The 13417-nt window shown below is 47.2% G+C and overlaps 1 protein-coding gene across 13 annotated transcripts in view; it reads right to left on the bottom strand.

Annotated features, from left to right (window-relative positions):
* Positions 1-13417, bottom strand: part of NCAM1 (neural cell adhesion molecule 1) — a 361501-nt gene that overhangs the window by 38688 nt on the left and 309396 nt on the right. For 7 of the 13 annotated variants that reach the window (XM_027772882.1, XM_006151012.3, XM_006151014.3 and 4 more), the window contains 5 exons: positions 13182-13366; positions 12694-12790; positions 12206-12376; positions 10149-10280; positions 9074-9088 (listed from right to left, as the gene is read on the bottom strand). In XM_027772882.1, coding sequence (XP_027628683.1) covers positions 9074-9088; positions 10149-10280; positions 12206-12376; positions 12694-12790; positions 13182-13366 — 600 coding nt within the window. The remainder of the gene's footprint in view (positions 1-9073; positions 9089-10148; positions 10281-12205; positions 12377-12693; positions 12791-13181; positions 13367-13417) is intronic. The other 6 variants (XM_006151016.3, XM_006151017.3, XM_014588817.2 and 3 more) reach the window with 1 other exon arrangement.

The raw sequence follows: 13417 nt of genomic DNA, 5'->3' as shown, positions 1-13417 counted from the left end.
CGACGGTAGTAAAAGGGGGGGTGAAAAAAAAAAAAAAAAAAAAAAAGAGAGCCATGGGTTGGAGATAAACAACGGAAAAAAACAGTTTCTTGTGTGGATTTATCTGCATATTTTTGATCCTACATTCTACCTGCATTCCAATTTGTGACTTGTTAAAAGGTGTTTTGGACTTCCCATCTTAATTTTTATAGGCCAGGTGGAGTTTTGGCCATTGCCAGGTGAGAAGGAGAGAAAGGACAATGGAAGGGAGTGGAATCTCTTTCTGCCCAGACCGCATTGCTGATTCAAATAACTGGAGAGAAATGCTTGAACCGAGTTACCTTGTCTTTGGGAGCTGACAGACTGACATGGCACAGTTCCTACCAAAGGCACTTTGCAGCATTATACACAACTGAGCAGTTCCACCTCTCGTTCTCTTTAGGACACCTTATTCATTCATGATTGTAGCTAGACGAACACATCCACACATGCACACGGAAAACCAGCAGATATTATTTATTTTCAGCTCCACCGAATGAGGGATGGCTTTTCACATGCTCATATTTACTCTGGGATTAGTTCCACTGCAATTCACATGTGCTACCTTTTGTCTTACTGGGGAGGGATATGTCCATGCTAAATACAGACTGCCCAGTAGTGACTGTCTGTCCTTTATCTTAGAATCCACTGGGACCTACAATTCGGGTCAGTAGTTAAGTGGTTCAAAATAAAAAAGACACACTCTTCCCTTTAGATAAAACTAAGCATTTTATCTGTGGATAGATATGTCCGATGTTCAAGAATTAAAGTCATGCCAGGGAAGAAACACTTCGCTCTTCCTTCAGGAAAAACCTGGAACTGAGATTATGTTTCAGCAACAGGGAAGACCACGCTGCAGTGAGACACCTTAAATATGACGCAGGGGTGCAAATGCCTCAGGGAGCTTTCTCCTACTTGCCCTGGAGACGCTCTGCACTAAAGCTGGAAAAGGATGGAGCGGCATTTGTCCAAGAAGAAAGGGTGCTGTTAGGTGTATTTCTTTTCCAAATGCAGGAAAAACAAAAAGCAAAAAAACGCATCCTCTGAATTAAATCCATGCGAACACAGCTCATTGTCACCCGCTCTGCTCTGCTGACAAAATGAAACCTCAAAAGCATCAGGAATTAAAATTCATTGCAGCACACACACGGAGAGAACACCAAGAAAGCAGACCCGTGGCTGTGTTCTGCAGTAGAAAAAAAGAACCATTTCATGCAACACGCAGAACCAGGAAACTCTTTTCTTCTCTGTTCAATTATGTATCAGAAGCTCTGGCCCAGGGAGCGGGAGCTGTACTTTGCATACCTGCTTTCTGCCTTCTCGCTCTGACTACCACCCGATGGGATGCGTGTCACTTTTCTTCTGTGCACCCAGAAATATTAAAAAATTGAAAACTCCCACACAGTGTCAGGTCCTGAACACCGCAAGCAGGCACACATATTCCTGTTGACTCGACAGGGGAGTTAAATGCTCGACACACATCAAACCTCATTAGGGCTTTAGAAATATCAGATTGGAACACCGTGCGGTGGTGATTCAGTGTCATGTCTCCCGTGATGGCAAAGAATGACCCAGTCTGGCCCTTGACTCTATTGTAACATTATCATTATTAGTATTATTATTACCTTAGAGAGATTTTTGGTATAGGATGTGTGTGTTGGTTGGAGAGACAGAGAGAGACAGAAGGACAGAAAGCAAGAAACCACCCCTTAGGGGGGATGACCACACCGCAATCCCTTCTTCTCTATTCTCCTCTCGGGATTTTGGGCACGCACGCACACGCGCCTGTCATGAGTTTTAAGCCGCGGGCCCAGGACTCACATTGCATCTGACTATGTGTGAGTCCAGCAACGTAACCATTATGCCATCTGCTGGTTCCTCTATTGTCACATTATTAAGAAATAAATTCCAGCACCTTCATCTGAACTCTCAACTCAGAGAGACTGGGCTGGGCTTCTTCGGCCCATCATTTTCCTAGCACTGAGGAGGAAGCCTGAAGGACCCAGGAAGGAGGCGCGCTCTCTTCTTCCTGGAAGTGCTGAGTGTGTGGTGAGACAAAGGAGGGATGCTGTCAGGAAGCAGTGACGCCTCTTCCCCTGCGTCCTGTCTCTCTTTCCCCTCCCAGCCGTTGTCTCCTACTCCTTCCCTGGCTCTCAGTCCGGCCACTGCTCCTGAATCAGCATGTGTGCACGCGCCTGTGCATTTGCGAGGGAGAACAGCAACAGCCCGGAAGGTGATGCTGTTCTTTTGTCTCCTAGGTGTTCCCCTAATCCTTTTCTATTTTTAGCTTGAGAGTCAGTTCAGAAAGGCCTCCTCATGCACAGAGTATTCTTCCAACGGTCACCCTCGTTCTTTTGGTGATGCTTGGTTTGCCACCCCCTCCCCCACACCCCCGGCCGAGCAGAGAGCATGCTTAGGAAACCACACCGGGCCAGGAGCCTCCATGCAGTCACAACTGTGGTTTTTAGTAAAAGGGAAAACAACAGGCAGCACGGCGACCCAGGCGTCAGGCTGACAACAAGCACCAGTCAGAGGTCTGGCCGAGAGCAGCCCAGCCTGTACTCACTAGCCGGTTCTGTGGTTGTGAGGGCAGGAAGAGGCCAGGTTGCTATGGAAACATGAAGGGCAGAAAGGCGCAGGAAGGTGAAGGAGAGAATGGAGATAAGTTAAACTGAAAAATCCCTATGAGTACATCCTCCATGGATAGGTTGGCATCACTATGAAGACAAGAGAGAGATGGCAAAGGAGGTACTTTTCTCACCCCCCTCCCCTGACCTACCAATATTAATATAAATATTTTAAAGAGATTATCAGAGATTTTGCTAACAAATGACTCTCACGCAGCAGGAAGTAGCATTACCCTCACTTATTCCGGCTGCTACACGCTGGGCACTGTGTGTTGTGTTTTTCACGTTTAATCTTTAATTTTCACAAACACCTGCAAGGGAAGTGGGAATCTATCCTTCCTTTTAGAGATGAGAAGTCTGAGATTTGGAGAGATGGGTCACATGACTCATTCAGTCAAGGGGCTGTAGGCAGAAGGGGTGGAGCTGTGGTTTGAGTCCAAGGCTGTCTTGTTCCAAAGCCTCGATCTGTCTGCTCCAGTGCAACTGCCTGGAAAAGCACTGCACTGGGTGACAGGCATGTTTCTGAGGCAAACATCTGGTATTGGAAGGCTTTCTGGCTTGGGGCTTGAGTGACTTCCCCTGGCTGAGCCCAAGCCCAAACTGCAGGGGCTTCTGATAAACGAAGAACGGAGGCTGTCTGGCTGTCTGGGGCTTGGCCCAGATGCTGGCTGTCCACCCTGAGCCCTCCTCAGGTGCTCACTTTGCTGTTCCTCTCTAAAAAGCTAGGTTTAAACTCCTACGGATGACTGGCTTGGAGCTCTCTATTCTCGGGGGCTCAGGGAAACAAAAGGACAGGGCAGCAGGGCCACTTGGTGGCGTGGTGGATCCCACATGGCTGACTGCGCAGTTGGAGTACGGGACCTGGCGGCTTGAAAAACATGTTGGGCATGTGTGTGTGCGTGCGTGCCCAAAATCCTGGCAGGAGAGTGGGAGAAAAGACTGTCGTGTGATCATCTCCCAAGGGCGGTGCTTTCGTATTCTCTTTTCTGATAAGCACACACACCCTCCAGCCAAAAAATAAATAAATACATAAAAAATAATAAATAAATAAAGGACAGGGCAAGGCAGCAAAATGCAGTAAGGTTGGAGATGAATGAAGTTCAGCCAGGATGACTAAGCGTGAGACTGACTGGCTGACATTACTGCCAGGCATGGCGGTCCAGATCCAAGGTAGGCAAAACGGAACTTGATAAACTCTATGATGCTTGTCGCTTTCTTTGGGGGTAGGGGGTTGAAAGGCGACTGCTCATTCTATTTTAAGAAGAGAAAAACAGGCTCACCAGCAGAGGGCTAGATAATTTGCCAAAGCACTTACTGCTAGCACATCTGCAGGCAGACACTGTTTATTTTCCTACAAATATTTATGAGAAATGTATGCATTTATGGATAAGGCAAGAGCTATGGGTCTCACTATCGAATTTCAATGTCTGAATCCAAATGTGCCAACTAAAATGAAGGGCAAAGACTCAACACCCCAAAGTGTCCTTTATGACCCTGCAGAGCAGATATTTCCTGGATAAATTCCTTTGGTTTCTCCAAATACCAGCTTTGGTCCGGCCTGCTCAGAATCCCAAGCCCAGCCTCAGAGTGCCTGCTCACAGGGTTTTCTATCGACAGCAATGCTTTCTGTTTGTCTTCCCTTTGGGGTAGGCCACCTCCCACGAATCTGAGAGGCCCTATGCCTATTTCTCTCCTCGTTCGCTTCTTTAAAACCCAGCGCTGCTTTCCGCGCGACGGGGCTGAATTATCACCTGGCGAAGGAGATAGCATTAGGCAGACTGTGCTGTGGCTGGTGGAAAGCAACCTGCAGAGAGATGGATGAAGAAAATGATACTCACTATCTGGTGGAGACAATGCAACAGGGGTAGGAGAGCTAGCAGGAGCCGCTGAAGGAAGAAAAATGGAGGCAAAAAAAAAATCATTGAGGCACACAGATACTGGATGAAAAAAATGGAAGCGCAATCCTGGGGGTCAGTATGAGGTGTGGAAGTGAGTTAAAGTGGGGAAGAAAAACACCGTGCACAGAACAGGTGGCCAGTGGGTGGGTGGGAGCAGGGCTCTCTCTAATTTCAAACCATGAGCCTGTGCACCTGTCAAACCCTGTGGTTCAGGTGAGGGACTGGGCCTCAAATCCTGACCGAAGACAAACAGCCGATCCAGCAGGCCCAGCCATCTCTGTAGGGTCTGCAGTAGAGCTGGAGGGACCTGAACTTGGGACTTCAGCTCTGGTGCTGGGTGAAGACAGAGAGGACTTGGGTTCTTTGCAGTGCATATATTTATGGCACATATTTATGCACAAGGCACCTGTTCGTAGCTAAACCTATATGCCTGGCTCTCTAATTTCAATGTCTGGAATGGATGGAAATGACTGTGCCACTTAATGTTTACTACTGGGCAAGTACAGAATGGTTGGTCACATGGATGGTACTGCAACCACTGCTGGCTTCCCAAGAAGCTCCTACAGCATGAATTCAGGTGCTGCTACAGCAGAGCAATGCACATGAGGGTCAGTGTTATTCTCACTCCCCTAGGGAAAGGAAATGTTGGAGGGACTGGAGCTCAACAAGTAGCCCTAGCCAACTTCCTGCACAGAGAAGCGTGAGCAATTGTGCACCGAGACACTGGGACACTGAATGGACATTTAGTTGTTATCGGCAAGTATTCAGAAGCTATCTCATCAACAACCTCAAAACGAACCCCCCTAGTTGGATGAAAATTTGGAAACATATACATATTCCCAATACTGTCTTAATACCCATGGTTTGGTCTTCCTCCACCTCCCAGATGAGGGTATCACTTTAGACCATGAGAACATGTCACAGGAATCAGGGCAAAATGGATTACGTACAAATTCATCACGGCCGGATGATCTGGTTAATTCAGCCAAAGTGCACTTCTCCTTCTCGCTCTGTTGTTGTTGTTTTGGGGCATAAATTGTTTGCATAATTGCTCACATTATTCTGGCCAAGGGATGGAATTTTATGTGCTTTACCTACATGTGTCATCTAGGGAATCACATGTGAAGACAAAAATCTTAGGATGCTTCTTTTAAAAAGTAGGGTCTCATTTGTAACCTCTACACACTGAGAGGAATTGTCTATTTCGCTTCAGGGCACAGAAGCCGATGAGGAGACAATGAAATTCTACAGGTGTGTGGCTTCTTCATGGAGGAAAGGATTTAGAATGTGCTGTAACCGGTTCCAACAGGGGAGAGGCCCCTCTCCAGGCAAACAGAGGTCAGAAACTTTCCATCTGAGGGTCTTGGCAGCCCACAGACATTGGACTTAAAAATACACAAAACAAAACATTTCTCTAATTAGAATTTTGTGTTGTGGGAAGTCGCAGCTCCCTCATGACCTTCATGCCCATTCATGAACCGCACAGGAAGGAACTTCCAGGCAGGAAGGCCACTCCTGCCTTCTAATCTAGCAGCTTGTAAGCAGGCATTCGTGGCTTTCACTAGCTTCTCTTGCTCATCTCAGATTTGATATATCCACATCCCTGAATGTGGAACCAAGAAAATAACCTCTCAATGAACTTCAGGTGATGAGTTAATGCCAAGTGCACTAGTCTCATCTAAGGCCTCACAACCAAGGAGCTGGCAGCAACACCTGCTAATATGCCAACCCCTGCTGGGACTGAGGGTGCACCCTGGGTCCAACTGTAGTTATCACAGGATCAGGTTGTGCATCTGTACCCCAACAGTATTACAGGATGGGAGTGCTGTGTAGGAAATCAATGCCATTGGTTCTTGGACTTGGTGCAAGCACACTGCTACACTGATGGCTGCTTCTAGTTACCTAAGTTCAAAAACCTTTGTACCTTCCAAGGAGTGGGAGTGAGAACTCAGGAAGGTCCCTCCCAGGACTTGTTCTCATTTCTTAGTAGCAAAAAGTGGCTTTTATCACTAGTGATAAATGCTCCATCATCCTTCCAAACGTCTCCTTTTCTAGAATGGCTCTAAGGGCAGCAGGATAATCCTTGGGCTAGACCCTCACTGCAGCAACTCTGGGAGGCCATGAGGGGTACAGGGAAAGCCCATAATAAGTCATCTTTAGTGAGCTGCCCCCATATGTTCATCACCCTATCCTGCTCAAGTTCTTGCATCATGGTTCTACTTATCTAAAGATATTTGCTTTTAATTCATTAAACCATAACTTGATTACTTGGGAAAAATGGACTTTCTCTGCCACTAGCCATATCTGATGTATCATTCATGATACTTAGAATGGAGGGCCAGCTCCACCATTTTCCAAAGGACTTCTTGGAATCTTGGTTACTTATCTATTTGATAGTACCAGACAATAAACAATAAGGTCTAGAGGTCTCCTTTAAAAAAAATTAAAAATCTGGGAACAGCAGCTGGAGTAATGGCTATGTGACTGGACTCCCATGTAGTTGACCACAGTTTGAGTCCCTGCCCCAACTCACACCAGGCGCATGTGTGTGTGCGTGCCCAAGATCCCGAGAGGAGAGGAGAATGGAGGAGAAGGGATTGCGGCATGGCCATCCCCCCGGCGGGTGATTTCTCATTTTCTGTCTCTCTGTCTTTGTCTTTCTGGTGAGTACACGTGCCCTATAGCAAAAACCTCCAAAAAATTAAAAATTTATTTTAAATAAAATTAAATAAAATTTAATTTTAACATTGATCTTAAAAATCTCTCTCTCTTTCTCTCTCTCATCTATCTATCTCTATATTTAGGCATAAATGGGCATAAAGGTCATGGGGGAGCTGCAACTTCACACACATAAAATTCTAATTAGAGAAATGTTCTGTTTAGTATATTTTTAAGCCTAATGTCTGCATGCTGTCAAGAGCCTCAGATAGAAAGCTTGTGACCTCTGTTTGCCTTGGGAGGGGCCGCTCCCCTGTTGGAACCGGTTACAGTACATATATATATACACACACAACCTTTACAGGGGCTGAGCTGGCAATGAATGAAAACCACTAGCCACTGTGTTCTTTGAAGTCCAAGACCCAGTTACTCTGACTCAGTTCTCAAACTCAGAGGGATGCCTCATCCCAGCTTTCCTCCCTTTAATGTAAGTGAGCCAGCATGCATTTACTGACCCAATCCAGAAGAGAGGTACCTGGAGGCTCAGCTGAAGGACCAGTTAAGGATCAGTGGGAGGACCCAGAAGCAGGGTTCTCACATGCCCAGTGCTACTCCTTCTGAACTCACTCAGCAAGCTTCCAGCCCAGAGCAGATGGCTGTCAGTCCTACCTGATAACCCCAGGCGCCCACTCTGTGCCTTCCAGAGTGGGTTCACTTAGACACCAACTCTGCTGAGATAGTGAATTTATCACTAGTTCAAAATCTTAGAACGCCTACACTTAGTGACTTCTTTTTTGCTGTTACTGCAATATTTCTGAATAAATTTTATAAAGATAAGCTTCCCTGAGTGCCTTTCAGGGGCCAGGAGCTTTTTATGAAAAGATTGTGCAGCTTCCTGGAAACCTGTTCTTCTGCTATGTGAGTAACACTTCCCTCCACTCTTCTCTGAGCTCAGTCTAGGAAGGAAGAGTCCGACCACAGTGGAAGTGAAGGCTGGGCATCTCTATTGGGTGAGACCACAGCTCTGCTCCTGGAGCAACAGGCCAGCTTTCTGTTACCCCTGCCCCCTGTGTCCTCCGTTTATAGCTTACACAATTAGGGTGTCCTTCCCCTGGGCAATCTTCCCCTTTCTACATGCTTGGCATAAGAGCTACTAGGTTAGCTGATCGGTCTTTCCAAACATGGAAATACCGGTTGTAAGTAACCTGGTGCTAATGAACACAGCTGGACAGAACTGGGTATTTAACCCCCAACAGCTGTCCACAGGACATGCCCGGGACATGGAACTGGAGTGCATGCTCCCTCTTTCTAATTGCAGCTGGACTCCCCAGCCAGCCCTCTGGTTTCCCTTTAGCTATCAACTGATAGAAAAGCAAGGAAGCAACGGAGCTCAAGTCTTTCTTCTCCTAAATGCTGATCTGAAAATCCTTTCATGTTGTTTTTTTCCCCCCTGAAGGTATTTTGAACAGTGGCCTGGTGGGGCTGGAGTCATTTTTCTGACATCCTGGCTATAGATGGAGTGCGGCTATGGATAGCATGTTATTCGGGGACCATCTGCAGACTCCCACCCTCTTTGGCTTGGCAAACATCATCTTTGCCATGGGGTAATCGTCACACATGAAAACCAATAAATAAACACATTTTCAAAAGACACAGAAGTTGCATGCTCTAAAACAGGGAGTGTTAGCCTCTTGGAGTAACCTACAGATGTTAACAAGGGCACTAGACTAAGGTCAGTGTGGTTAGGGCCCAGACAGTATCATCTACTTCAGCCTCTAGGGGACAAAAAAGGGGCCATAACTAAATTAAGAACTAGGACTAGCAGATGTTAACTCTATGGGAACAGGTAGTGAGGTATGAAGAGGCACTTACGTGGAGGAGGGCTATCTGCATTTCCCATGGATGGAACACAGACGAAAAGAAAAGACAAGAGACAGACCCAAGAAAAAAAAAAATAAGATGTAAAAGAAATGAATAGACTCTGCAGAGCACATGGAGCTGGAAACTCAAATTATCATATTACTTCAAATCCTGAAAAAAGCAACTCCTGTAGAAGGAAGATGAGACCGCCTTTCTATTTCTGGGGAGAGATGAGGAGGCCCCAGCTCTAAAGAGAAAGAAGCAAAGGATTCTCCTGTGTGCACTTTAAAATCTGGAGGGCAGAGAGCCCAGGGACTCTGCAACACTCAGCGGTCTTGCCTACAGAGTCTCCCTCAGCTGGATGGACCCAGGAGCCTCCCAGGGAAATGGCTGGTCTTGGGGAGATGTGACCGGAGGGCTCTTGTGATCCTGGCTGCTAGAGGGAAGGGAAGGTGAGGCAGGGTAGGCCTAGTTTAAGGAAAGAGGGAAAAAAAATGGAGAGAGAAACACATGGAGATGCCGCCCTGAATGGAATCGGGAGAAGCAGCTCTCCAGGGCCTTGCTGCGGGAGACCCTGAGGAAGGCTCCGGGTGGAGGGTAGGGGGTGGGAAACAGGAAAGTTGAGGCCTGCCTGTCCCCTTCATCAGGGTTGGGTTTCTGCTCCTGCTCACATCTTCTACAGAGCAGTCTCCATTTTTCTTGAATTCATATCTGTTGCATCACACCGTAATTGTGAACTGTCGCTGTCTTTCCCCTCTTCCCTCCAGTCACAGTGTGCTCAGGGCCTCTGTGGTTTTTGCTCTTCTCCTCAGTCTTTCCACAGCACACCCCTGATGTGCCCCCATTCCCTTTAATAAGGGGTTGGTGGTCTCCCCCACTTGGCTGTCATTCTAACAAGCTGACCCAGCTACCAGGACAGTATCCCTCTGAGAAGGAGACCTTTGAGAAGGAGAATGAAGGATCAATGAGTCAGCCAGAATGAAGGGCTGGGGCTGCCATGGGCAGGGGGATCTGAACGGCTGAGTCCCCATGGCTGAGGAGAAGAGGCTGGGTGTGTAGAAGGGACCAGGTGGCTGGTTTTACTTACGGACTGGCTGCGTCTTGAACTCGGAGGCCGCGCTGATCTCTCCCAGCCCCTTGCCGTTGAGGGCTGCCAGTCGCACTGCATAGGTCGTCTCCGGCTTCAGGCCCACGATGGTGACGATGCCCTCCGAGTTGGCTGTTGTGAGATTATGGGAAAAATCACAAAGAGGGAAAGGCTACTGTACAATGGTGTAGCCCCTCTGCAAAACAGTGTGGTGGGTCCTCAAAAAATGACACATGGAATTATCATTCGATCCAGTAGATACACAGAAGGACAGAAAGAAGGATCTCAAACAGATGCCTTGATACTCATGTGTACGGTGGCATTGTTCACAACAGCCAAAGGTAGACGACCCAAATGACCCCCAATGGGCGAACGGGTAAGTGAAATGCGGTCTAGACACACAGTAGAATATCAGTCCACCTTAAAAAGGAAGCACGTTATGACACATGCTACAATGTGGATGAACCTTGAAGACATTATGCCAAATAAAATAAACCAGGCACGAAAGGACAGATGCATGGCTCCTCTTCTGTGAGAAGAGCCAACTGCAGACACAGAAAGCAGAATGTTGACTCCCAGGGAAGGAATAAGGAATTACTGTTCAAGGGGTGCAGTTGCAGGGATGATAAGAAAGTTCAGGAGTTGGACAGTGGTGATGACTGCAACTTAATGCCACTGTCAGGTCACTTACAGATGGTTACATGTGAAATGTATGTTATGTGTATTTCACATATATAACATATATGATAGAGCATTTATGATATATAAATATATATGTCATAATATACACATACAACACATAAACATGTATAATACACAGCACATAGATATATACACACATAACACATAAACATGTATAATACACAGCACATATGACATATATAGTCTACACACATATATAATGTGAAAGTATATGTAAAATATATTTTATGTATATTTTATATAGCATACATTATATATAACATATATTATGTGCCCATGTATAACATCTGTTAAATGTAACATATTTAGCATATATAGTATATCATAACATATATTTTTATGTGTATTTTATTTATAATAAAATAACTAGAGTTGATCTTACACAAAAAAGAAGAAACGCCTGGTAGAAATGCTTGTTCTTGTGGACAAGGAATCGACCTGCCACAAAAGCAGTATGAGACCCCAGACGTAAGTGAAGAAGGTGAAGACTTCCTTCATCAAGCTCCAGTCCTGACTACACAGAATCCTCTCATGTCCCCACATCCCCCAAGAAGCAGAAGCAGAAGCACTGAGGGAAGCTTTCGGGCAGAACTAACTCAGCGAAACTGAGCTGGACCATGTCTTTGAATGGCTGTGATACGGACATCGCAGGCCACTCTCAATTCCACCCTAGTCACAGACCACCCCAGGATTAAAATCCTGCAGAAACAAAGGAGGCTTCACTGAGTGATTCCAGCGGAACCCAAGACAAATTGGACACAAATACATTCCAACCTCAGTCCGGGCTCAGAATCTTCAAATTACAGTAATCCAAGGGTCATTTAAAAATTTTTTTTTTTTAAGCTTGGAAAGATACAGAATTGATTTCAGAGCAGACTCATCTGGCTGGCTGTGCTTATTTGGTTACTGTCATAATCACATGATAGTCCCTGAGTACAGCTCCCAAGTAGGACTGGCCGGGTGTCAGCACAGACACCCCAAATATGCAGAGTAGGGATAAACCGGACTGTTTTGGTGCCCTTGGTACCCAAGTAGGGCTTCTTCTGGAAGGTGGCTGAAATGGCCTTGCCACCCCGGCAAGGTCAGGAGAGCCAGCTTCTCAGGCACCAGGGGGCAGAGGGCAAACAGCTCGACACAGAGATGCTGACTATGCCCTCATTCTGGAGAGGTGGTTCCTATTTTGTAGGAACACCAACAGGATGGCAGATGGTGGCACTTGGCATGCTCCAGTGGGCAAGAGCAATGTGCCATCCTACCCAAGATGGCAGCCAGGATCTGGTGGCTGCTGGGTATGAGTGTGTACCAACATGAAGCTCTTGCAATCCTAAGGACGATGCTGGCCCTTCCCAACTCACCTTCTTTGGCATCGTACCACTTGAAATGCCACACTTCCTCGCCCATGGCTCTCCACTCAGCCTTGTACTTGAGGATCGGCACACCGCCTGTGGCCTCAGGCTCATCAAACTGCACCTGTGCTGTGCTGGAGTATGGCTCCACCTGGTCGATGGATGGTGAAGAGGGGGTGTCTGTAGGGAGGATACATATGGAGACCCAGGTGAGCGCAGTCTGGCCCAGGACCATAACGCCCAATCATGACACATGACCCTCATTTCTGCTCCTTCTTGGGAATCTTGTTATTTGCATCCTGTCCTCCTGGCCATACGATTCTCTTCCAATGTGTCTCCTGCTCAGATCCTCATGCCGCCACTGCTCCCTGCTTCCTGACCCTCTGGCTTTCTTGACCCTGGCCCCTCTCCCTTCCACTCTCCTGGTATTACTGGAGTACACAACATGGGCTGGCAAAGGAGGAGGCGGTGTGTAAGCTGCCATGGGGGCCACTCACCTGCCTGAACAAGGATGAACTCCAAGGACTCCTGGCCAATGCGGTTGACTGCAGTGCAGTTGTAGTTTCCAAAGTCATTTTCAGAGTCTGGGGTCACCTTTAGAAAGAAGGAGCTTTTGGGTTATGAGTGTTCCATGGGATGGCCACTGACTCGGAACCCTATTTGCTGGATTAAGTTGGTAAAGAACATAAATGGTATGGCATGAATCATTTCCTCCAGCTCAGCCTTGACAAGACAGAATACCAAAGGGGCTCATGGGAGGGGCACATTCCACCTCCCACCTCCCAGTCCCTACTCCAGCCTCAGGGACAGGACCAGGGCAGTGGGAAAGGTGACCTGGGGTGAGGCTCAGTTTCTCCTCTAGCCAGTGTATCCCCTGTCCAGGAGAAGCCAGAAAGCAAGAGAGCAGAAGCGAGCTGCATGCAGAAGCCTATCCATTGTTACATGGTGCCTTTTCTGCCCTGTGCCCAGCCCCACCCTGGCTCACCTCCAGATAGCTGGCCGAGGGGGTGTTGTAGATCTTGATATTGCTGTAATTGGAGCTTGGCAGCAGCTGGCCATCCCGAAACCATGAGATTGTGGCACTGGGGTAGGCAAATACCTCGCAGGTGATGTTCACCTGGTTCCCTTCCCAAGTGTACACAGCCACAGGGCCCTGTAACTTGGGGGCATCTGCAATGAATAACAATGATGGTCAGGATGACTGCCACTATTGTGGAGCCC

This window comes from Tupaia chinensis, unplaced genomic scaffold, assembly GCF_000334495.1.
Source record: "Tupaia chinensis unplaced genomic scaffold, TupChi_1.0 Scaffold000311_2, whole genome shotgun sequence".
In the NCBI taxonomy this organism is placed as follows: Eukaryota; Metazoa; Chordata; class Mammalia; order Scandentia; family Tupaiidae; genus Tupaia; species Tupaia belangeri.
The sequence above is the reverse complement of the archived record's forward strand: the minus strand, read 5'-3'. Positions and strand labels throughout refer to the sequence as shown.